This window comes from Octopus sinensis, linkage group LG12, assembly GCF_006345805.1.
Source record: "Octopus sinensis linkage group LG12, ASM634580v1, whole genome shotgun sequence".
Lineage (NCBI taxonomy): Eukaryota > Metazoa > Mollusca > Cephalopoda > Octopoda > Octopodidae > Octopus > Octopus sinensis.
In genome coordinates, this window is record NC_043008.1 from 67,315,475 (window position 1) to 67,341,576 (window position 26,102).

At 36.0% G+C, this 26,102-nt stretch overlaps 1 protein-coding gene across 2 annotated transcripts; it reads left to right on the forward strand.

Moving 5' to 3' along the window:
• Positions 1–25,577, forward strand: LOC115217971 (protein prenyltransferase alpha subunit repeat-containing protein 1). 2 transcript variants are annotated; one of them, XM_029787701.2, is made up of 7 exons: positions 1–476; positions 13,134–13,303; positions 18,895–18,970; positions 20,177–20,281; positions 21,690–22,011; positions 22,894–23,183; positions 25,258–25,577. In XM_029787701.2, exons 1-7 carry the CDS (start codon positions 412–414, stop codon positions 25,499–25,501), a joined length of 1,272 nt encoding a protein of 423 aa, XP_029643561.1. In that variant the 5' UTR covers positions 1–411; the 3' UTR covers positions 25,502–25,577. The 2 variants fall into 2 exon arrangements, with proteins under 2 accessions (XP_029643561.1, XP_036363927.1); XM_036508034.1 differs by lacking the exons at positions 1–476; positions 13,134–13,303 and adding an exon at positions 18,333–18,427 and having other exon boundaries at positions 18,818–18,970.
• The last annotated feature ends 525 nt before the right edge of the window (positions 25,578–26,102 follow it).

Consider the following 26,102-nt stretch of genomic DNA (forward strand, 5'->3'; position numbering starts at 1 on the left):
CTCGTATACGTCTAATATTTATTGGGGAATGAAAATCAGAATGTGATATAAAATGTCTTTGCAAATGACGTTAATTACATAACTAAAAAGGTTACAGCCTATAATCGAAACAGGGTTACGTAAAAACGGCTCTCTGCTAAATTCCTCACTCCAAATAGCGTAGACAACAACAACAAAAATTCGATGAAAATGCTATTTTAGAAAGCGCTATTTTATTATTTGTGTGTTTCTGGCTGCTGATTTCACTATTTTTTTATTTACTTTTTTCTATTATTTTTGTCCCTGCCGTATATATGACGAAGAACGTTGAGGGTTAGACGGAGGTGGGGATTGAAACCCTGCACTCTACGACGCCTCACGTTCAAGGTGGCGCTGGCTGTCAGCTGGTCACGTGACAGCAGGTAAACAAGAATGGACGCACGAGGCGAACGGATTCTATCGGACGTCAACTTGGCCTTCAAGCGTGATCCTTCCATGTAGGTAGATCTTCTTCTCTTGTGTGTATACGTGTTCGTCTGTCCGTCTATATCTGTATAAACACAACAAACTTTTACACGCGCGTGTATATATGTATATATCTGTGTGTGTGTGACCGTGTATAGTGTTATATAGGTCAGATTTTATGTACGATCCGAGTGTAAAAGAGGAGTGGGCAGAAGCGAGTAAGGCTTACAAGAGGTGCGGCATTTCTAACTAAATTAAATATACTGTAACAGTTAGTGTTTAACTGGATTGCATATATAACGCAATAATGCACATGTCTGTCTGCCTGTCTATATATATACATACATCCATCCATCTATCTATCTATATATATATATATATTATAAAGAGAGAGATAGGTAGATAGATATGTTTAGATATAGATCTATAGATATAAATAAATATGTGCTTATAACTGTGTGTATGTATGTTTAATTTTGTTAACAATACATTGACCAGTTTAACATTTATATGCGTAAGGTATTGTGTTCCGTTACGAGTATTGCTACATCTGTAATTGTATATGTGTGTATAATTTTCAAGTGAAGGTGTATGACAATATACAAACTAGCTTTTTGCCTGTGTGTTTGCATTATCGCATTACTGTTAGCGATATGATCATATATATACATATACATACATATATATATATATATCTATATCTATATATATATATATAGATCATTATATGAACACGCGCGCACAGACATACAAATAAATATCCAATTATAAATCCACAGGCTTATTCATATAATAATTATTGTATATGTATGGCAAAATAATGATGCAGAAGTGGTTGATATATTTGTCATCTTGTCACTGTTTTAATTAGCGACAAGACATGCATATACAGATGTGTTTATGAAGATATATATGTACGTGTGTGTTCATTTAACTGAATAACGATAGAATACACAACTAGTGCAACCACGCACTTTTTCATGTCACGATGCAGACAAATGCTAGTGATCAGTAAAAATTCAGGCATAACTACAGATTGATGCCCTGGATTTTATTTCCCTATGACTCTCCGAAAAAGGGATATTTTTTTTAATGGATGTTCTTTGAGATACGTTGTAGATTATGATTGTGTTTATAGAATTTAGAAAAACAAAATAAGATATTTCTGTGGAGATCGTTCTTGTTCTCTCCAACCTGATTTGCTACAAATGTCTTAACTTTAACATTTCACTATTATTTTTTTCTTTTTCGAATTCCTATGATTTAAACGTCAACATTATGTAATCTACAATCTGAAAAACATGTTTCTGTAAAGTGTCATGTAAAAATATACATGAAGAAACAAAGTCGAAAGAGTGAGGATGATTCGAAACCCTGTTGAAAAGAAAAAAATTATTGTTTTTAATGTGGTCGCGATAATCATAACCTAGACCATGGGAAACATATTTCTGCAATATTTCCTTAAAAGTTGGCGGGACACTATTGTGTAGTTATGCCAATATTTTCTGTCACTTCTATTTGTGTAATATCAGAGAAGATAGAGAAACATACTTCGTATGTAATGTGATTTGAGAAATGGTAAACAGCACCAAAATGTCTGTGTGTGTGTGTCTTTGGAAAATGTAACATGATTCTTTCACCCATATATATTTATATATATTTCGTTGTTTTTTAACGATTCCTAAGCATAATGTAAACAGTAATTTCAACAGACCTAAGAATTATCATCGTGTGTGGAATTGTTTCTTGTATAGGAATGAATCCCGAGATATGGGAAGTTGTGACTTTCATACCTGCATTTTACCCCCTCCCCCCGCATACAGCAAAAATTAACGAGGTGCAGTTTCGGTTCTGCAGTTACTTATATTGTTTATGTCCTTGGAAAAGGCATGAACATTATATATTCTCAATCACTCACCACCATCTCGATTACCCCACCGCAAATTTTATACTTGCATGTGTAATCTTCTAGATTCTTACCTTAATTATGTCTAATTATCCCTATTTTATTTGTTAATTAATTTTTGTCCAGCGTCTCTCATAAAATAAATGTTAGTATTACACAGAAGTAAACTCATCATCATCATCATTAGTTACATGTTTACTCAGAAAACCGGCTTTTGAGGTTTAAAATTTCAAGGTTATTTGGCTCTGGTCAAGCCGGCTTTAAATTCTTGGGTGTAACTGCGACATTTCCTCTTATGTCACTAAAATTTCGGTGGAAAGCACGAGAATCGTATAATCTCATTTCTTCCCCTTGAAATGTAGAAGTTCTTTAATTATGATAGATACCAAATATCGTTGTATTTATTTACCGACTTTGCTATGTTCGGTCGTATTCTAGACATTTCGATGCAGTCACGGTAGTTTTTATTCTATTTTTATTTTATTTTTACGATTCACTTTCGAAATAAGTATTTCAGTTAACGCAATTCTTTTGACAAAAAGGTATTATTTAAGATTTATTAAGTTTTTTTTTGTTCATATTTCACTTTGAAAGCAAGTGTATATGATTGAATGTGTGTTGTGTGTGAATCGGTGGAAGAGAAAATGGATGTAACAGGGTAAAAGAAGGAAAAGCAGAATAGAAAAGTTTCACGTTATCATAAATTAACGACACAGTTTTAGAATTTGTTCTATAGCCTTTTAATTCCATAAACTTTCAAATACTATCATTGCCTTTTTTGAGATTGAGTATCAATCACTTTAGTAACTACTGATTCCATTCCATCACTGTGAAACCAATACCAGTAATATACCAAAAAATATAATTAAAAAAAATCCCGGTAAAGAAGCTGCACTGGTTGGAACAATCCTTGTTAGGGGGTGGAGAGAAAACGAATGTCAACATTATGTAAAAGATGTTTGTAAATTTGGATCCATAGACAATGAGTCACTAACTGCTCGTCTACACCTTCACTCCAAGTGGGATGCTTTAGTCCTGACAGACAACCTCTGTAGTGCTTCTGGCATATTACAATGTACTCAGTCCATACTGAAAAATGGTTGGTGATAGGAAAGACATCCAACTCTAAAACCCAAACAAAAAATGGCAACAAAGTTTGGCAGTTTTTCTTTTTTGTGTGTATTTAAATCAGCAGTTAAAAGAACTTGTTGCTGTATGTCCTCTATGTGATTTTCAAAGAAATTATAAGGATCCTTAACTATATTTTATGGAGAACTCTTGACACTTATTCTAATGACATTAAATAAAACAAAAATTGTTTCAGTAAGAGAATTTATTCATTTAAAACAGGCCTAAGCACTTCCCAGCCACATGGTTTTAGATTCCATTTCAGTGTAGCACCATGGGCCAGCCAAAGTCAGTGAGTGGCTTTGGTAGATGGAAACTGAAAAAAAAAAGCTTTTTGTGTGTATGTGTGTTTACATACATATATATATGTGTGTGTGTGTGTGTGTGTGCATGTTTTTGTGTTTCTTTCTCCCAGCATTGCATGATAGTTGTAAGCAAACCAGTTTCGCCATCATACAAGCGATGTCATTTGTTTTCAATCTTCTGTGAAAACATATCTGGTTGGGAGAAATATTTCCTTGCTTGGAAATAGGTGAGGCATGGCAACAGGAAGTGAATTCAGCTGTTGGAAACATGCCTCAGCAAATTCTGTCTGACCCATGCATGAATGGAAATGTAAGCATTATGAAAACAACAATGATGATAATAAAAATTCATACAATAGTTTAAAAATGAATATTTTTTTTTTTTATGAGATGAATTTTTATCAAATTTTGTTGAAAGACATCTTGCAAAATCACAAAATTATACAAAATCCTATATTAGATGATAAAAAAGAATCTACATAAGTGGCTAGACAATGTGTTAGAACACTTGTCCAACCCATGCTAACAAGGAAAAACAGGCATGAAATTATGATAATGATGATGTGGTTGAGAAAAGAAATGTACTTTTGTTAGTCTGAAGAGGCATAGCAATGACTAGAGCTTTTTTCAGGCCAGTGTTGGCTATATGATGGAATGGCTAAGTGTAGTTTGTAATGTGTAGATGGAAGGTGGCAATGTAGATGAGGTATTGGGCTACTTGCTCATAAGCCATGAGTTCAAACCCAATGCAGATATTTCCTTGTGTTTATGGGGAGAAATGCTTTATTCTACATAATTTCAATTCACTACGTGTGAGGAATAGGAATCTGATCATCTGGGAATGTTTTGTGTACAAGCATTGATGTTTTATCTAGTGCCATTTTAGCAGAACTTATCATCTCTTTAAAAATTCCCTTTGGAACTTGAGGTACATTAACCCTTTCGTCACTGTATTTATTTTGAGATGCTCTATGCTTCTTTCAATTAATTTAAAATATAACAAAGAATTTAGTTATGTAACTTAGTTATCATTCAGCTAGTGTTAGAGAACATAAATTGTGACTAAGGTTTGGTGGAAAATTTAAATTCAGAACTTATGGAAACACGACATTTGTACTCAGAGCCAGAGTCGGTTTTAGCTGGGTTGGTAACGAAAGGGTTAATAGAATAGAGAAGTTAATGGGATTGAATGTTTAGTTTGAATTTTTTAAAAGTTTGTTGGTGGAGATGGTGTGGTACAGATGAAGTTCCAGATGGTTGGTTTGGTGTAGTATTTAATATAAAATTTTGGATAGTAGGAGTATGCTGTGTCTGCAAGTTCAGACAAATAGAAGCAGCTGTTGCAACAACATTAAAGAAGAAAGAAATGCTACAACTGTTTGTAGAGTGATGTGAGTGAAGGTTTGACTCTCAAACAGCTTGCTTTCCTCTCCTTTTTATACTTTTACTATTTGGAATGTTTGTGCATGTTTCACTGTGTATGTGTGTGTGTGTGTATGTAGTCATTACACTGTCCCATATATGCGAGCAAATAATTGTCAAATGTAGGTTGTAAGTAAAAGGTTAGCAGCTGTTTATGACTAGCATTATATGAGGTAGCAGACTGTCGAAATCATTAGAGCACCAAGCACAGTGCTGGCACTATTTAATTATAACCATTTACATTATGAGTTCTAATCTTACTGAGGTCAACTTTGCCATTCATCTTTTTAAAGTAACAAGGTTAGTTTATTACCCCTAAAAAGCATTCTGAATCATTATCGTCCTCATCATCTTTTAATGCCTGTCCTCCATGTTGGTATGAGTCAGATGGTTTGGACAGGATCCAATAGGCTGGAGGACTGTGTTGTGTTCCACTATTTGCTTTGGAATGGTTTCTATAGCTGAATGCCCTTCCTAACATCAACCACCTTACAGAATGTACTGAATGCTTTTTATTGTGACACCAGTTCCAGTGGGGTCATCATGTAGCTCACAAGATTAAGCCCCTTTAACTGCGAGGGACGCAATAGAGAGTGAGGAATCTTTATGCTAAGTGATGAGAGGTTAAAGTATGAATATTTTTTACTTGTTTCAGTCATTAGCCTACGGCCATGCTGGGGCACTACCTTGAAGAATCTTTAATCAAATGGATCGACTCCAGTATTTTTTTTAAAGCCTGGTACTTATTCTATCAATCTCTTTTGCTGAACTGTTAAGTTACAGGGATGTAAGCAGACCAACACTGGTTGTTAAGTGGTGAGCAGGGACAAATACAGACACAAAGACATCATCATTATCATCATCATTGTTCGACCGTGGTCGAGACAATGGAATTTACCATGTTGCGCCAGACTTCACGGTCCATCATAGCATTACGGAGGTCCTGTTGCTGGATGCCTGTATCCCTGGAGATTACATCAGGGTAGGAGAGTGTGCGCCCTCTGGTGTTGCGAGTAGATGGCTTCCAGAGGAGAAGAGTAGAAATTAATTCTTTTTCAGCTCTACAACAATGTCCAGCAAACTGGACTCTCCTACCCTTCACAAGAGATGACACAGGTGGTAATTTCCCATATATTTGCATTTTAGTTGGATGGCGCCTCCACGAGAGATTTTGAGCTCTCATAAGGAGGCGAGTGTAGGTTCCATCCAACCGCCTCTCAAGCTTCTTTGATAACGTCCAGGTTTCTGAGCCATATAGTAGGATTGGTTCGACTGTGGCTTTGAATATTTCAAGTTTGAAGTCTCTACTTAGATTTGATGACCAGATCTTATGCATGTCATTACAGGCTGACCAGGCCATACCCTTTCTAGTTAGAAAGTCTTTTCCAGATGATGATATGTATGACCCAAGATATTTATAATCAGAAACCATATTTAAAGGTGCACTGTTGAGAGTGTGGATGATGCAATCACTGTTGGACAGGCACTTGTTTATGTATTCAGTTTTGGTCTCATTAAGGTAAAGACCTACACAATTTGAGGCTTGTTCAAGAGATTGTAAAAGAGACTGGGCATTGGAGAGAGAATCACTGATAAGAGCGATGTCGTCAGCAAAATCAGTGTCTGTCAAGTACTCAGCTGGGTGTCTGGAACTTCTTCTTGGTTTTATTTCAAAGCCCTTGCCAGAGATGGTATCAACTGACATACGTAGCACATAATCAACAACAATGATGAAAAGAAATGGGGCGAGTGTGTCTCCCTGCAGTATTCCGGCCTCGATCGAGAAAGATGATGTTTCTCCATCAGGGGTTAAGATGGTTGAAGACGTATCTGTGTAGAGGACCTTGATGGCAGAAATAATTTTGTCTGGTATCCCATAGAGCTTAAGGATTTCAAACATCTTGCACCTATCCACAGAATCGAACGCTTTAGAAAAGTCTACAAATACCATTGCAAGATCGCGATTAAATGCTTTTGATTCTTCAATAAGTCTGCGCAGGCATAGTATCTGGCTCAGCGTTGAGCGCCCATGTCTGAATCCATTTTGGTTCTTTCGGAGCTAAGGTTCAACAAAAAGGACAAGACGATTTAGGATCAGTTTGTTGTACAGTTTTGCAGCAATTGACATTAGAGATATGCCCCTGTAGTTGGTGACGAGGGACAAATCGCCTTTTTTGGGTATTGGAATGATTTGAGACTGGTGCCAAATCTTTGGAGCGACAAAGGTGGAAAGTGTGTGGTTGCAGAGGTTAAGCAAAAGTGTGTGAAATCTATCATCCTTCCAAATCACAGCCGGAATGTTGTCGGGACCAAATGCTTTCGAGGCTTTTAGTTGCTTGGTGGCTGCTGTTAGTTCAAATATGGTAAAAGGGGAGGTGTTGATGTCCAGCGTGTCTGATATAGGCACACTTGGGAGAGTGGGGTTATCAGGGATTTTGGCATACACTCACACATATACCAGTGGTTCCCAACCTTTTCACTACCAAGGACCTCTTTTAATATGCTTATCCTAATGTACGTACATATATATGAAGTTTTGAATTTAGTTCACGAACCATCAGGGGTTCATGGACCACAGGTTGGGAACCACTGACATATATGACGGGCTTCTTTCAGTTTCCATCTACCAAATCTAATCAAAAGGCTTTGTTTCAGCCTGAGGCTATAGTAGAAGACACTTGCTCAAAGTGTTACTCTGTGGGACTGAACCTAGAACCATGTGGTTGGGAAGCAATCTTTTTACCACACAACCACATGTGTAGCTATACTATGAATAGAATTATAATAATAAAATTTAGCATTTGTAAATCTATCTTTGATTCTATGATCAAACATGTAGTGACTCTATCTGAGATTGAGAGTTTGTTAAAAATGACATTTGTGATTAATCAAAATAAACTGTTGTTATTAAACTGTTCAATACCAACTCACTCTTGATTTTACAATACAAAACTTATTTAAAATATTCACAGTTTAATAAAAACTTCCCATTATACTCTTATGTGAAAATCTTTTCAATACATCATATACCAAACCAGCAAATTGTAACAAAATTATTTTATAAAATCACTCTACAACTCTTTATTACTTTTCAAAACTAATTGAAGTACATATGTAGTGTGTTTTTGTTAGAAATATGATTAGAAATTAAAGAGCAATGGATTGGTAGAGTTGGGAAAGCATTTGACAATATACCTTGGAGTATTTTATTGTGTGATTCTATGTTAGGAGTTTATATCCAGCCAAAGTGACTTTGCCTTTTATCTTTCTAGAGTCATTAAAACATATAAATACTAATCAATTTCTGGGCTTGGTTTAATCAATTTCCACTCTCCACAAAAAAAGAAAGAAAAAAATGTGTTCTTGTGTGACTATATGACTTTAATATCATTATATGATACACACTCCCTGTTTTAACACTTTCATTATCAACCTGGTTGAAACTGGCTCTGGCAGTACAAATGTCTTGTTTTCATAAGTTTTGAATTAAAATCTTCCACCAAACCTTACTCACAATTTATGTTCCTAATACTAGGTGAATGATGACGAAGTTATTTTACTAAATTCTTTGATATATTTAAAGTAATTGAAAGAAACACAGAGCATCTCAAAATAAATACAGTAACAAAAGGGTTAAAGTGGTCTATTTCTTTTTAATTTATGTTCCAAGCACCAGTTTTATAATACAAAATTGTTTTACTAAATTCACAATGTTTTTAGAATTAATTGTTGAAACAAAAGCAGTGTATTTCAAAAGAAATATAGGAACAAAAGGATTAAGAAAATGAATGAGAGTTCAGCAAAGTTATTATCATAGATTTGTACGTTTGTATTCCTTGTGAGGGAAGATATAATTGTTTTTGAAAGATTATGATAGCACTTGGGCAATCAGTTATCAGAATCTGTAGAATGTTGCACTTATGTGTTCTGTTTTTTTTTTTGCATTCTGAGTTCAATTACTTCCAAGGTTAACTTTGCCCTTCATCCTTCAAATGCTTTCCCAATTCTGCCAATCCATTGCTCTTTAATTTCTAATCATATTTCTAACAAAAACACACTACATATGTACTTCAATTAGTTTTGAAAAGTAATAAAGAGTTGTAGAGTGATTCTATAAAATAATTTTGTTACAATTTGCTGGTTTGGAATATGATGTATTGAAAAGATTTTCACATAAGAGTATAATGGGAAGTTTTTATTAAACTGTGAATATTTTAAATAAGAAGTTTTGTATTGTAAATATGTATCGGTCAAGTACCTAGGTTGATTAATTCCTCTCTTTGTCTCTTCTTCACGGCAGAATTGGTTGTACCATGTGTAGCTCATGGACTACCCCTCACTGTGTGCTTTTCCCATCTTCCAAGAATCTCTTGGTTACAAATCTCTTCTAATCTAGCATGTTACAAAAACAGTCCAAACAAGTCAAGAAACACAGCAAGCATGGCGGAACCAATGCATTGTACAGTACAAAAATGAAACAAAAAAAATAATAACAATAAAAGATGACAACATGAATGTGTGTTTAAGGAAAGAGATAAAAATTAAGGAAGTTTGGTAACAATAGCCATGTGAAAAATGTATTTATAAATCTCATGTGACATTTAATTATGCACTTTTAACTTAAATCCTGTTGAGTTTTTACTGTAGCTTTTGTTCTTGTATGGTAAATAAAATAAGTACTAATAGTGATAAAATCAAAATTGATTTTGAGTCAACGATAGCTTTTCTTTATTATTATTATTATGGCAGTGAGCTGGCAGAATTGTTACCATGCCAGGCAAAATACTTAGCAGCGTTTCCTCTGTCTGCACATTCTGAGTTCAGATTCTGCCAAGGTCAACTTTGCCATTCATCCTATTGAGGTCAATAAATTAAATACCAGAAACACTGGGATCGATTAAATTGACTAGTCTCCTCCCACAAAATTCAGGCCTTGTGCCTCTAGTAGAAAGGATTATTATTATTATTATTATTAAGGCAGTGAGCTGTCAGAATTGTTGCGACATTGGACAAAATGCATAAGAGTATTACTAATAACTCTTTATGTTCTGAGTTCAAATCCCACCGAGGTCAACTTAGCCATCTCTCTGGAGTCAATAAAATAATACACCTGTCAAGTATTAGGGTCAGTGTAATTGACTTGCCCCCTCCCCTCAAAATTGCTGACATTTTGTCTTAAATTAGAAAGACTAATAATAATTTTTATTGCAGTTGTTAGGGTGGTAGATTGTCAGAATAATTAGCTCATTGGACAAAATGCTTTTTGGTATTTGGTTTGGCTTTCTATATTCTGAGATCACATCCTTCCAAGGTCAACCTTGCCCTTTCAACCTTCAGGTCTTGATAAAATAAAATACCAGTCAAGTATTGCGGGGAGGGGTCGATTCAATTGACTTTGTGTCTAAATTTGAAACAATTATTATTGCAGTTGTTGTTAGGACATGGAATGGGAGAATTAGTGGAGCACCAGACAGAATGTGTTAAGACATTTTTGCTAGGTTACTTTGCATTCTAAGATCAAATCTTGTTGGAGTCTTTTACTTTTATCCTCCTTTGTTGTTTAACTCAAGGCTAAGACATTCTAGCTATGACCATCCTACTGTTTTGTGTATCTAAGACTACATTAGCCAGATGTGTCCTTTTATTTTTAAGACTGTTGAATGTGATTTATGAGAATCCATCTGCTATTTCTAACAGTTTGAGTGACTGCATGGAGGCTCCAGCATTTGGGAATTCCTAAAAAAGTTTTAAAAAAACCCAATTAAATATTGGTGGGGTCAGTTTAATAAACTGTACCCACCTCTAAATGTACCTATGTTGTTAGGATATTGGGAAGCAGAATTCATAGAATACCAGATGAAATACCATGAAGTATTTAGTTAAGTCATTGTCCATTTTGAGTTCAAATACCACCTGGGCTCATTAAATAAGTACCTGTTATGTACTGGAGTTTGATTTGATTGCTTGCACCCATTCACAACATGGGTGGCCTGAACCAATATAAGAAATTAATACCCATGCTTTTAGTTAACTGTGTTCAATCAGAATCTTATTTCATGGAAAGGATCCTTTGAGCTCTGAAGAACTGTCTTCAAATCTTGCACACTGTATACCTTGTGCTGAAATGAAACCATTATTATTAATAATAATATCAAATAAGTGGAGAGCTGGCAGAATTGTTTGCATACTTAGTGAAATACTTAGCGGTATTTCGTCTGCTGCTATGTTCTGAGTTCAAATTCCGCCGAGGTCAGCTTTGCATTTCATCTGTTTGGGGTCAATAAATTAAGTACCATTTGAACACTAGGGTCAATGTAATCGACATGTCCCCTCCCCCAGAATGGTTGCCCTTGTGGCAAAATTTGAAACCTTTATTATTATTATTATTATTATCATTATTATTGTGAGGGCAGTGAACTGGCAGAATTGTTAGCAATTCAGGCAAAATGCTTAATGGCATTTTGTCTGTCTTTATGCTCTGAGTTCAAATTCCACCGAGGTCAACTTAGTCATTTGGAGTTGATAAAATAAGTATAAGTCGAGCACTGGGGTCAATATAATGAACTTACACCTCCCCGAACTTGCTGGCCTTGTGCCAAAATTTGAAACCATTCCTATTATTGAGTGAGAGAGTAATGAATGCCAACAAAGTGATTCTGGAGTACAAATATATGAAGCCCAATACACCCATCATGACTACACATCTGATAAGGGTACACCAGGCACATGCATCACAGCTATATGTGCACAACATAGTGATCTCATATCAAGATGAAGAGCACATGTCCTTGCATTGGGGCCCAGTTAGAATTTTCTTCAGGCCGAGAAGCTCATCTCGCTCAAAAAAGGTCCTTGAATAAGATTTCTTTAAGGATGTTAAATGAAACATGTCTCCTGAGGTGAAGTATTCAAACCCCAAAGAATTCCTCTCAACACATGGCTATGATGTTCCCCTACTACTTCTGCTCATGATCAGAGATGTACATATCGTTAGCCACTAAGGGACATGCTCAACTGGTTAAGGTAAAGAACTGACCAGCAAATCTGTGGTATTGAGCAGAATATTTGCTGTAACCCATCTTTTATGCCAGGGCAAAACATGTACATGGTAACACTTCCAATCAGTTACGATCAGAAGCCAAGAAAGCCACTGCCTGCTATTGCATCTATTATTATTGGTGGTGTTGTTGTGAAGATAGTGAGCTGGCAGAAACGTTAGTATGCCAGGTGAAATGCTTAGCGGTATTTCGTCTGCCGTTATGTTCTGAGTTCAAATTCCACCAAGGTCGACTTTGCCTTTCATCCTTTCTGGGTCAATATATTAAGTGCCAGTTATGCACTGGAGTCGATGTAATTGACTTAATCCCTTTGTCTGTTCTTGTTGGTCCCCTCTATGTTTAGCTCCTTGTGGGCAATAAAGAAATAAGATTTATTAACGTATTGCATAAACTGCTTAGAGGCCTTTCTTCTGCTTTTACATTCATAGTTCCAGTTCTCCTAAGGTCAATTTTGCCTTTCATCCTTTCAAGGTCAATACAGTGAAGTACCAGTCAAGTGAAAGTACTGAGCCTAAGTGTTAGAATGTTGCACTCACAATAACAAGATCATAGTTTTCATTACCAGACTGGGTGGTGTGTTGCATTCTTGAGCAAAACACTTCATTTCATGTTGCTCCAGCCCACTCAGCTGTAAGTGGGTAACCCTGTGATAGACTAGTATCTCATTCAGGGGGAATGTTGTGATTTTGGTCATTTATACTCTCTGGAAACCAAGTAACAACCCTATGAATCCCAGGGCTTGAGATACTAATGTAAAAAGACAAAATATGTGCTGGGAGTGTTGATGTAATTCACTATCCTTCTCTTCATAAAATTGCTGGCCTTGTGCAAAAATTTGTGTCCATTATTATTGTTGTTGTTCTTTTTCAGTGATGAATATGACTACCTGCCTGTTGATCAAGCCACACAGAATCGGAGTCCGGTGACACTTGTTAGCCACAAGCTTGGAATAGAGTTTTGGAGTGTAAAAGTTCTTTTCCAACATGCCTACACAAAACTCCTGGCTTGGCGGAACAGAGAAGCCAATTCCAAATATCTTGGTAAGGTTCCATTTTTGTTACTATCTCTATTTTCTTCAAAGTTTGTCGAAACAGGGAGACACATACACACACACATACACACACAATGAGTGTCTCAGTTTGTGCCTACCAAATTCACTCACAAAGCTTTGGTCGGCCTGGGACTATAGTAGAAAAACAATTACTCAAGGTGCTGCACTGAACCTGAAACTATGAAGTTGGGAAGCAAACTTCTTCACCAGACAGCCATGCCTGTGCCTATGTCTACTGTACTATTATTTGTACTTGTGACGGCGTTCACCCTGGGCGAGTTGAGCCGTTTTCTTCTTTGGTCCTAATGGCATCACGAACCATGGTGGCCCACGCTCGACGGTCCTGTGTGAGGTCACTGGAGACAGCGAGCCATTCGCGGTTCCATCTGTGCAGACCTGAGAGTTCAGAGAGGTCCTCCTTTATCATTGTTGCCCAGGTCTTCAGCTGCCCACCCATACTGTACTATTCCACCACCATATCACTTTCCACAAATCTGCAACCTTGCACCATCCACAGATCTAGTCTTTGGCTTACAGCTGGAACTCCTAGTTTTGTTTTTGAGACTCCCTCTCATCTCCTTCCTTTTTGTATGTTTCACTTAATATATCTTCAAACTTCGATGTGACTAAGGAATCTTTCTTCCTTACCTTTCTTCTACAAATTGTCTTGTATTTCTGAATCCATTTACCTCTTATTGTAATATCACTAATCTATATTGGTATATTCTTCACTTGGGGAAAGACTTAGTATTCACAACCAGCTGTCTGTCCCATTTCTTGGTGTGTATGAATTCTCTTTCTGGCTTGCATGTTCATCATATTGGTAAGTGATCAGAAGAATAGCCAGTATCCTAAAGCTAGTGCTACAAATGGCTAAGTGGTTTGCATCATAGAACTCAAAGAGCCTTGCTTCCACTTCATTCCTTACACCATATTGATAGCCTCTTTGTACACTGCAGTAGCTGCCTTCATAGTGATTCCTGATATGTTTATTGAAGTTTGCTAACCATGAAAAAGGATTTACTATCAATAATAAATCATTTTATTCTCATATTTTGGTTAAAATACATTACCTAATATTTCAATTAATTTTGAAAGTAATGAATTTTAATGAAATTATTTACCAATTTATTAAGCTGGTATTTAGAACTTATATAGATTTGAAATTTTAAAGGTAAGTAAGTATTAGTTTTAGGTCGCACTGAGCAGGAAGCTTGTATCATATATATATATATAACCAACAGCAGTTTCAGATGAGTTTGATATTGAAAAGGTTGAAGGTAGTGTGCATAAAGACCTTATAGAAATGGACACATTTTGTCATGATATCACATGGTAACTGTAAATGAGTGTTACTGTCATACAAGTGGTTTCCTTTATTTCAAATCTTTATTGGGAACGTCTGACTACAAGGAATATTATCTTGCTTAGAAACAGGCGAAGGTTGGCAACAGGATGGGTATCCAGCTTTATAAAATCTGGCTCAACACATTGTGTCCAACCTATACAAGCATGGAAAAAAGGATATTTAATTTATGACACTAGTACTACTGTTTAAATATTCTCTAAAATGCAGTGTTTTTGTTTTGTTGTGTTTTGTTGATAAACAACTTCCTTACACAACAAAACTAAATACACATTTAATATAACCGAATTATCTGTTAGCTTACTCTAGGCTAATTTTTCCACAGTGCATAAGAGCTTATTAATTTTATTCTTATCTTTAGATACACTGGCATTGAGCAAAAAGAAAGCAGCCCTCGCTCTCTCTCTCTCATAGTCTGTTGTAATTACCATGGTCTGGTGCCTCTGTTCTCTTAGCCAAGTAAACCGAAGCATGTAAAATTAAGTGACCTACTATAAACTACCTGCACTGACATATGATCTCACTATCTCTCAGAGTATCCAGTACCTCAGCTCAAACCATTCAACCATTTCACTGCTCCTGTCATCATCATCATCATCATCATGGATATTGCTGTCAAGTGGTTTTTAATAAACTATGTGGCCTCCATTGGACATTTATTGCCAACATAAGCTATAATTGAGAACTTGTCTGCCGTAGAAGCTACTGGTAAAATTAAAGGTTTGCAATAATCTAAGTTGTTTCTACTCTCAGCCACTCAGTACTTTTCAATAGTAATTGTGCTACTGAACAGATATTTCCTTCACAAGGCTTGCTTTGGTAATGTTTCTTAACTAATTGATATAATAGTGTTTTTGGTTATGTTTTTCTTTTTGGGGATGAAATTGCATTTCTTTTTCTTTATTTTGTAAGCATAATATTCTGATTACAGGTTAAGTTCACTGCCATCAATTCACTGCAGGTGTGAAGGAGGAAAATGAAATGTTAGTTTACTTTTTTAATCTTATAGTCAGAAAGGAAGACAGTGCTCAGGACCCTTTATAAAGGCCTTGAGAAGGGTGGGAGGAACGACCTGGTTTAAATGCTTCTCACAGAGCAGACTCTGCTTAAAACACCCAAGGACCAGGTAGTGATGTTAAACTGGGAAATGAATTACATCTACCACTTAGGTAGGCAACAGCAGGATTTGAACCAAGAACATAAAGAGCTGGAACAAACACCACCATTCACCACGAAAATATATTCATAGTATCGCATCATTATTAATAGCTAAAAACCATTTTATTGAAAAAAAAAATGGTGAATTGATGACAGTGAAATTTCCCTGCAGTGAATTCATGACAGCAAACTTACTGGAATGTAATATTCTAGTTTATTAGAAAAATATGTTTACAAAGTGTATATTATTGTATGTATCCTGGTTTTTAGAATAGATTAACTATCCTTGGGTGTTGTAAGCAGTGGCTAATGGGGTCTGCATCATCAGGAAGTGCATCCAGTCATAAAATACTGCTTCAAAAGTCCTGTTCAACATATGATAGCACAGAAAAAAATATAAAAACAACAATGATGATGATTTGGTGGACTAGCTTGATGGACAAAATATGGCACTCTGGAGAGATATATCCATAACTTGATATTGCCAACATCTATATATTTTCTGGTACCAGTCATAGTTAATTTTATATGTTTTAATAAGAGGTTATAAAAGAGTAGATTAAGTTGTTTTGATGATTAACCTTTAAGCACTCATATTACTCTGTCAAATGTTATGTGTATTCAGCAACTTTGTTTTAAATTAATGATGTATTATCATGTTGCTTCAAGATTTTGATCGTGTGATTGCATATTTTTGGAATGACATTATAAAGTAGATGTGAGAGGTTACATATGACTGAACATAAAACAGGTACAATATTTAAGCTGGATATGGCCAGTTTAAATGCAAAGGGTTAAAAAATGAGGCCAACTTATCAACTTGGGTGGTTGACTTGTGGATTCAGTACTGTCTTGTGCTGTTTGTTCCAGCTCTTTATGTTCTTAGCTCAAATCCTGCTGTTGCCTACCTAAGTGGTAGATGTAATTCATTTCCCAGTTTAACATCACTACCTGGTCCTTGGGTGTTTTAAGCAGATTCTGCTCTGTGAGAAGCATTTAAACCAGGTCTTTGATTTGAGAAGAGGTTCCTCTCTCCCTTCTCAAGGCCTCTATAAAGGGTCCTGAGCACTGCCTTCCTTTCTGACTATAAGATTAAAAAAGTAAACTAACATTTCATTTTCCCCCATCTCCTTTCCCTCCCCTCCTTTCTCCTCCCCCTCATTCCCACCTCTCTTCTCTTCCTATCCCCCATCTTTTCCCTCTCATTCCCCCTCTCTCTTTCCTCTTCACTGTCAGACAGAAAACTAGTTTGAAATATTAGATTCTATACTCTTCATGGCAATTGCACTTGCCAAACTCTCCTAACTACTACTGATAATGTCCATCACCTCTTCCCTCAGATTCCTGATTTTAGTTCACTTGGTTGTTTGGCAATAGGCACCAGACATTAAAAGAATGTATCCTGTATAGACTACTAGCACCTTCCAAAATTAAGTATGTCTGTCTCTGACCAGTTTAATGCTTTAAAATTTGATGCAAAGTCTTCAGTCTTTGGAAACTTTAGACCCATTAAAATAAATGTTATTTTTCAGAACTAACAATAGAGCCTGTATGCAGGTGCTCATGCTTTACTCAGCCTGCTAGAAATAACAACCAAATCTCCCTTAAATCTTACTTTAACATCTTTAAAAATGGAGGGTCATATTGAGTAGTAGAGTCATAAATATATTATACTGCAGCTAGAGTACCTTTGATCATAGGTCTACTTTATGATTTGAGCTGGGTGAAATCCCTTCCTGCAGTTATGGAGTTATAGATATTCAAGAACAACATCCACTACATTAATTTCATCAGTCTCAGTGGGCTAGCAACATCCATGAGCTAAGCACTGGCCTTCTCTCCAAACCAAATCATTAAACAAAAAATTTAATTCATCATTTTTGTGAAATTTTTGAAAAAGTAATTTACTCTTTCACATTCCTTGAGAAAGTTATACCAAACTTTGTTATAAAACTCAAAAAATACTTGATAAAATGTTCTATTTAGAATACCTTTTAGACCAGGGTTTGTATAGTTTATGTGTGTTTCAGATGAATGAATTTAATGTTCATTTGATTGGGATGGGAACTTTTATTGTGTAAGCATAAATTGAGGCAACAAGAGCCATAAATTGGGGTCAAGTTGATAGTATACCAGAGCTACTGACAAAGAGCCTCTGGTTCAAACTTTGTTGTTGACACAGTGCTCTGACTGTGAATAAAAAAGACCCTGTTCTCTAGCAACACTCCCTACATATCTATAAATAGGTACATAGAGCAGTATAAATATGTTGCAGTAAGCAATGAAATCATTATAAAAATTGATGCATTAACGAAGCACTAAACTTATTACAATATTTGATAGCATATATGATGCACATTTTACTCCAGAAAATGTCAACAAAAAAAAAAGTTATACAGGTCCTACATGCAAAGTTGTACCCTATAACACCTACTTTAATGCACAAGAAACTTTTTTACCTGAATATGTTCAAAAGAATGTGTTCTGCTGAAATTGGAGTGCATCTAATATGCCCATATGTCTTTTATGCCATCAGATATGGTATATAGAGTTTCGAGTTCAAATCCTGTCAGAGCTGACTTGTAATTTTCGTCCTTCAGGAGTTGATGAGCACCAGTGATGTTCTGGGGTTGAACCCATTCAGTATACCTCTTCCCCTACAAATCTGTGGCTTTTGTACTATTTGTCACTTGTAAATTATTTAGTTTTTTTTTTTTTTATTTATAACATTTCCATGTGATTATTTGGTTTCAGTTTATTATTATTATTATTATTATTTTTATTATTATTCTTATTGTTATTATTATTATTATTAAGAAGGTGGCGAGCTGGCAGAATTGTTATCATACTGGGTGAAATTCTTAGTGGTATTTTGTCTGCGGCTATGTTCTGAGTTCAAATTCCACCAAGGTTGACTTTGTCTTTCATCCTTTTGGGGTTGATAAATTAAGTACCAGTGAAATATTGGGGTCGATGTAATCGACTAGTCCCCCTCCCCCAAAATTTCAGGCCTTGTGCTTTTAGTAGAAAGGATTATTATTTTTATTATTTTTCAGAACCTCATGAAATCTTGTCCCTCACGCGTGCTGTGGTGATGATTAATCCAGAGTGTAGCACCGCCTGGAATGTTAGGTGAGTTATGTACTTTATTGTTTATCTTCTATATGTTCTGAATGTCTTAAACTTTTTTAATACCAAACCCCCTGAGACTGTCTTTGGTTTTATGATACAAACTTCGTGTTTTAAAATGATCTAAATTAAAAAACCTTCCATAAAAAATTTTCAGGTTAATTTATGTTGCCAACATCAGAAAGAAGAGTAGCAGATGATGTTTGAGGTTAGAGTTGTTATTGTTTTTTGTAACCCACTCAGGTCAACCTTGATCCAGTAGACCTATGATCAAACATGCAGCTATCTCACCTTTATTTTTCAGTTTATCTACAACTACTTTATCCAGTGTTTCCTTTTTTTTTAACATAATTGAATTGTGATTTGAGGGACACTTGGCAGCTATTTTTAACAAACTGAGAGACTACATTGAAGCTCTATTTTTGGTTCATCATCATCATTTTAACGTCCACTTTCCATGCTAGCATGGGTTGGATGATTTGACTGAGGTCTGGCGAACCAGATGGCTGCACTAGACTCCAATCTGATCTAGCAGACTTTCTACAGCTGGATGTCCTTCCTAATGCCAACTACTCCGAGAGTGTAATGGGTGCTTTTACATGCCACAAGGGACAGTCAGGCAGTACTGGCAACGGCCACGCACAAATGGTGCTTTTTATGTGCCACCTGCACAGGAGCCAGTCCAGCGACACTGGCAACGACCTCGCTCGAATGTTTTTTTTTTCTTTCACGTACCACCAGTACAAGTGCTAGTAAGGTGACACAGGTAATGATCATGCTCACGGAAGTCAGCTTGTTGCTCTGGCAACGATCTCACTCGTATGGTACTCTTAGCGCTCCACTAGCAATGGATGCCAACAAAAAAGAGAAAAGAGTTCAAAACTGTGGAATAATAGAAATGTTAGAAAACTGCACTATACCCTTTGCAGTAGTTAGCTTCATCCTTTTTGTCTCTGGAGTTTAAATAGTTCCCATATCAATAAAGCACATGATGTGTATTGAGATCAGTTCAATTAATTGTCCATTTCACACAAATTCTGTTGCTCTGATGTCAATGGAATAAGTTGGTTTGTTTATTTTTAATTTTTACATTTTCTTATGTTACCTGGTTCATATAGTTTCTTCAGATTAAAGGGTAAAGAGATTAGCAGGATGAGAATATATCAATAGAGTTACTTACATTTGTATTTGTTTTTTATGTTTTTGTAGGAAGGAGCTGATTTTGACTGGGGATCTAAAAGCTGGTGACTGCTTAAAGCTTGGCACGCTGATCCTTACAAAGCATCCTAAGAGTGCTGAAGTGTTTTCCCACAGGTAACTTTTATTTCTTATATTCATCAAATTCAACACGACAGAGAATAAAATGCAGGATTGTCACAGAGAGTGAAGAATTCTAATGTGTGTGAGAAGTGGCCTTGTCCAATATAAAAGACAAATAAAAATACTGTGTACACTGGTTCAGTACTAACACTGATAAAATATCTTGCTCAACTTTTAAAAAAACGCCCCCTGCCCAATGGACGGTGCTGAGTTGTCAAACATTTAAACCAAATTTTCTCAATAAACTTGTCCGACTGTCTCATAGGCCTCCCCTTTGAGAAACACTGATTTAACCTAAATTTGAGACACCAGCAAAAGAAGAAATAAAGATAGACTTTTTCTCGTGTACACGTAGTATTGATCACAACAGCTGATGTACTTGCACATACAAATGCACGTTCCCACGGCTTTATCGATCGCATTCTCACCTGGAATCGATTTTTGTAATTTTTTCAAGACTTATACACGCTCTGATACCGTTGGTATCTACATATCAAATTTGAGTGCAATCAGATGGAGGATGCCCGAGATCCTAGAAGACACACATACAGACAGATAGAACGGATTTTATATAATAGATGAGTTGTTGTTAATAAAATTACAATCTTTTTAGACTTTAACCCTTTAGTATTTGAACTGGCCATATCTGGCCCAAATATTTTATTTGTTTCATGTTTGAACAAACCAGTTCTAATGTCTCACACCAACCATGCAATGCCATTCTAAAAATATACAAGTACATCATTGAAATTTTGAAGCTGCAAGATGATACTGAATTAATTCAAAACAATGTGAATAAATAACAGAATAATCTTAATACTAAAGGGTTAAAGATAAAAAAAAATGACTTAGTTATTTCATCACTATACTACATTTTAATTAATTTCAATTCAGGAAAAAAGACAGCTGATGATGACCAAGACCAACCCAAATAAAACATTGTTGCTGTCATCATTATCATTTATATCTGTTTTCCTATTCTGGCATGGGTTAGACAGGACTTTCTGAGGTATTGTTTTATGGCCAGATGTGTCAAAGTATGGGGAACTGAGAACCCTAATCCAATGTTCTACAGCTCTCTTTACCACAAACAGCTGTGTCTGCATCACATACTTTTGACCATCTCAGCATATTTCCACCCTGTTCGTCATCTCTTACAATACACAAGGATTTTGAGTACCTCTTTTAAAAACCAGAATATATACAGATAGTGAACAATTTAAACATTTTATTTGTATCTGAAAAGATAAAAGTTAATCTTGGAAATAATGATCCCAAGTACAAGCATTTAGTTTTTGATATTCTAGGGAACCTTTTTATTTCAAACAAAGAAGCTTGATACTTTCCATTCTGAGAATATATAACTATATGTAACTGCTTTTTTTTTTTTTTTAATTCCCAGGAAATGGTTATTAAATCACCTAGTATCGCAATGTCCAGTTCTTCAAGCTTTGATGAGAGATCGGAGAGAGAACAGAGACATTAATTCACAAAACTGCTTCCGGTCCACAGACCAGCCATGGTCGCCAAATAACAGTAATGGTCACAACAATCACATGTACCATATTCATCTTCCTACTGCTGAAGTCAATTCACCTGTCTACAATATACTCGTGGCTGAATTTGATACCTGTACATTAGCAGCTTCCAAATACTCTTGCAATTATTATGCTTGGAATCATCGCACCTGGGTGATGAAACTCATACTCTGTTATTCTTACACAGTAAGTCCTCTTTCTCTATTCACAAGTAGTAGTAGTAGTAGTAATCACCGTCATCAGCAGCAGTGTATTAATATCTATTTTCTATACTCACCAGACAGCTCTTTGTCATCTTATTTCTAAGATTCATTATTTTTTAGATTTGTCCTTCACTGTATTTTGTTTACCCTTATTCCATTTCTTTACTTCACTATACGTTTTTACCTAGCAGTTATACATCTTTGTACCCTAGTCACCAATATATTTGTCTTCCTTCCAGCTACTCTCATCCACACCTTTCATAATGTAAAGTAGCTACATATGTCTTCTATAGTGAAATACCTGTCCCTGTTCTATCGCAATTTAGCCTCTCACCACTTGACAAATAACCACCTCCCCTCCTGCTACAGTCCCACCGTTGAGAGGGCTTCTTATTCTTTTGTCTTGCAAGTTACTTCACTCCTGCCAGTGTCACTGAAAAAACACCTAGTACACGCTATATAGTGGTTGGCAGTAGGAAGGTCATCCAGCCAAAGGAATGATTCCAATGTAGACATTGGAGTCCGGTGATTCATCTGGCTCATTGTTCTGTCAAACAATCCATCATGGAAGACAGATATTAAATGATGATCATCATCATGATCATATGCACACAATAGGCTTCTTTCAATTTCCACGTACCAAATTCACTCACAAGACTATGGTTGGCCCTCGGTTATAGTAGAGGACACTTTCTCCAGATACCTCACAGTGAGACTGAACCCCAATCCCATGGTTTGGAAGCAAACTTCTTAACCATATAGCTATGCCTATTTGCTCAAAAAGTTAGTTGATAAATCTAAAATATTATAACCCCATTGTAATTTTTAATTACTCCAAATTTCTTTTTCAATTCACTCTTTTTAGATGTTTTTGTCGGAGCTATCCTGGTCTAAGTCATGGATCCAACAACATATATCTGATCATAGCTGTTTCCAGTACCGCCAGTTTCTTTTAATGCAATTGTCTTCTTGCCAACAATACCAATGCTCACTGTCAGACCACTGTGACAACACAGAAGGATCCAGACCTGTTAACAATACTCACAACAATGGCTGCAGTCAACTGCCAGTCGAAAACCCTTTCATCTCTGAGATGTCCTTAATAAGTTTCTTAATCCACTCATACCCAGGTCATGAAACTCTCTGGTATCACAGGTAACACAAACTTTATTTATTATTATTATTTTTTTATTTATTTCATAACTGAAGGTTGAAGTTCCTATCCCTCCCTGTACCCTTAACCCTTTAGCATTTAATCCGGCCGTATCTGGCCCTAATATTTTAACTGTTTTATGTTAAAACTGACCAGATCCAACCTCTCAGACCTATCCTACAATGTCATTTTAAAAAATACAAACACACCATTGAAATCCTGAAGCTACAAGATAATGTGTGATTAATTCAAAACCATGTGGATTAATAAGTAAGTCACTTGACAAAGAAATTTGAAAGGGTTAATCATCATGTTATTGTTGTTGGCCTCTCTCTCATGATGTAAGGTATTGAGGTCTTCCTTCTATTACTTTGTCCCATCAAATGACAAGCTAGACTTCTTTTGTGGAGTTGGTCCATAAAGAATTTATTCTAGTTACATAGGTTTGTTTCTGTGTGCACATGCATTAAAAGAGGTATGTGTATAGAAGACATTGCATATGTGTCTGTGTTAGTATATCTTCTGGTTTTACATTCAGAGTTAAAATTTGGCTGAGGTTACTTTTGCTTTTCATTTTTTACAAGGTTGATAAAATAAGAACCAGTTGGGCACTAACATCAATGTAATCAACTAGTCCCTTCCCCCCAGAATTTCATGCCCTGTACCTATAGTTATTATTAAGCGGCGAGCTGGCAGAATCATACTGGGCGAAATGCTTGGTGTTATTTCATCCATCTTCACATTCTGTGTTCAAATTCTGCCAAGATCGATTTTGCCTTTCATCCTTCTGGGGGTTGATGTAATCAACCAATCCCCACCCACCCCCAATTGCTGCCCTTGTGGCAAAATTTGAAGCCATTATTATTATAATTATTATTGAGTGAGAGAGCAGTGCATGCCATCAAAGTGACACTGGGGTACAAATATATGAAACCCAATATTTCCATCATGACTACCTGTCTGATAAGGGTATTCCAGGCACATGCATCACAACAACATGTGCAACATGGTGATTTCATATCAAGATGAACATCCCATGACCTTGCAGGTGGGGCCCACTTAGAATTTTCGTCAGGTTAAGTAGCCCATTCCACTCAAAAGGTTCTTGAATAAGGTTTGTTTAAGGATGTCAAACAAAACATCCATGTTTCCAGAGGCGAAGTGTTCAAATTCCAAAGAATTCCTCTTAGCACATGGCTATGATGCTCCCCCACTTCTTTTCCTCATGATCAGAGATGCGCATATTGTCAGTCAGCAAGGGACATGCTCAACTGGTTAAGGTCAAACAACTGACAAGCAAATCTGTGGTATTGAGCAGAATATTTGCTGTAACCCATCTTTTATACTGAGATAAAACAATGCACATGATAACACCCCTAATCAGTTAAGATCAGAAGCTATGAGAGCTAGTGTCTGGTATTACATCAGAACATTTATTATTATTGTCATTGCTTTTGCACAGCTTCTAACGCTGGAGATGTACTATGGTGTCAGCTGTTCACTACCAGTGAATTAAGGTAACACCTCTTATTTTTCAAGCACCTTCCAGAGTATTCAAGTGGTTCCAAGCAATGCTGCATTCTGTAAGTGGTCCACCCTTATTGCAGCCCTTATTTGTTCCATGTACTTCTCAAGATTTTTGCTCACTGTTCCCAGGGCTCCGACAATTATTGGTACTACTGCTACGTTTTTCATCGACCACAACTGCTTAACTTCCCAAGCTAACCTCTCTTATCGCCCGACTTTTCTTTCTTCCTTATCGCATACCTTGTTGTCAGCTGGACATGCTTATTATTATTATTATTATTATTATTATAAAGTGGCAAGCTGGTAGAATTGTTAGTGAGCTGGGCGAAATGCTTAGTGGTATTTCATCTGCTGTTATGTTCTGTGTTCAACTTCTGCTGAAGTTGACTTTGCCTTTCATCCTTTCAGGATCGATAAATTAAGTACCAGTTGAGTAGTGGGGTCGATGTTATCCATTATCCCCTCCCCCAAATTTCAGGCCTTGTGCCTATAGTAGAAATATTATTAATATTTTGTTGTTATTTTACACGTTTGTACCTTTTTTTCCAGGAGGTTTGTACTTCATTCATTAGCATGTGCCATCAAACAGAAGAAACAGATGAACTGTCAACAAGATTTTGTTAACCAGCCTGACTGCAAGCACCTATACAACACCAAGTGGGAAATGTCCATTAAGGAATTGAATGCTGAAGAAACTCAATTTGCTGAACAAGAACTGAAATCTCCTGATTTATTCCAAAGACATTTAGCCAAGCGATATTTGAATTGGCTGGAAAATTTCTTTGAAACCTGAAGCTTATGAATTAAAATGTGGTGTGTGATAATTTAACAATGAATTCAATGGCAGAATTTTAAGGCTAAAAAAAAGAGCAGTTGTTTAATATTTTTAATTATATATTTGTGTGTGTGTATTTATTTCTGTGTGTGTGTGTGTGTATTTGTATTACTATGTACTTATACATGAATATATGCATTTGTATCTGCATATATACATTTAAGCATGAGTGCAAGTGCGTGTGAGTGTGTGTATCGATGTATAAGTGATTGTGTATTTATATTTTTCTTTCCCTACTAATAGAATTTATTTTGTGTGTATGTGTGAATATATGTGTGCTTTATATGTATGTATATATATATATATATATATATATATATATATACATACACACACATACACATATACACTCACACACACGGACATACAGATGTTTTTTATGTATGTGTACGTGCAGATACAATCTCATGCACTCTATGCAAGGTTATGAAATTACCAAGATGCTCATTGGTTGTTTCATGTCATGTAACAACCAATCAGAACATTTGTATTATAGTGTAATGTTGGTGGTCAGTATATGAGATATTAAACTTGTGTGTACACACACACATTGTATGTG

What these genes read in the sequence shown, in the direction of transcription:
- LOC115217971 (XM_029787701.2), top strand. Translation starts at nt 412, where the DNA reads ATGGACGCACGAGGCGAACGGATTCTATCGGACGTCAACTTGGCCTTC. An exon ending in GCTGAAGTGTTTTCCCACAG is followed by an intron (nt 20,282 to 21,689) that starts GTAACTTTTATT and finishes TTTAATTCCCAG; the next exon opens with GAAATGGTTATTAAATCACC. An exon ending in GAAACTCTCTGGTATCACAG is followed by an intron (nt 23,184 to 25,257) that starts GTAACACAAACT and finishes CTTTTTTTCCAG; the next exon opens with GAGGTTTGTACTTCATTCAT.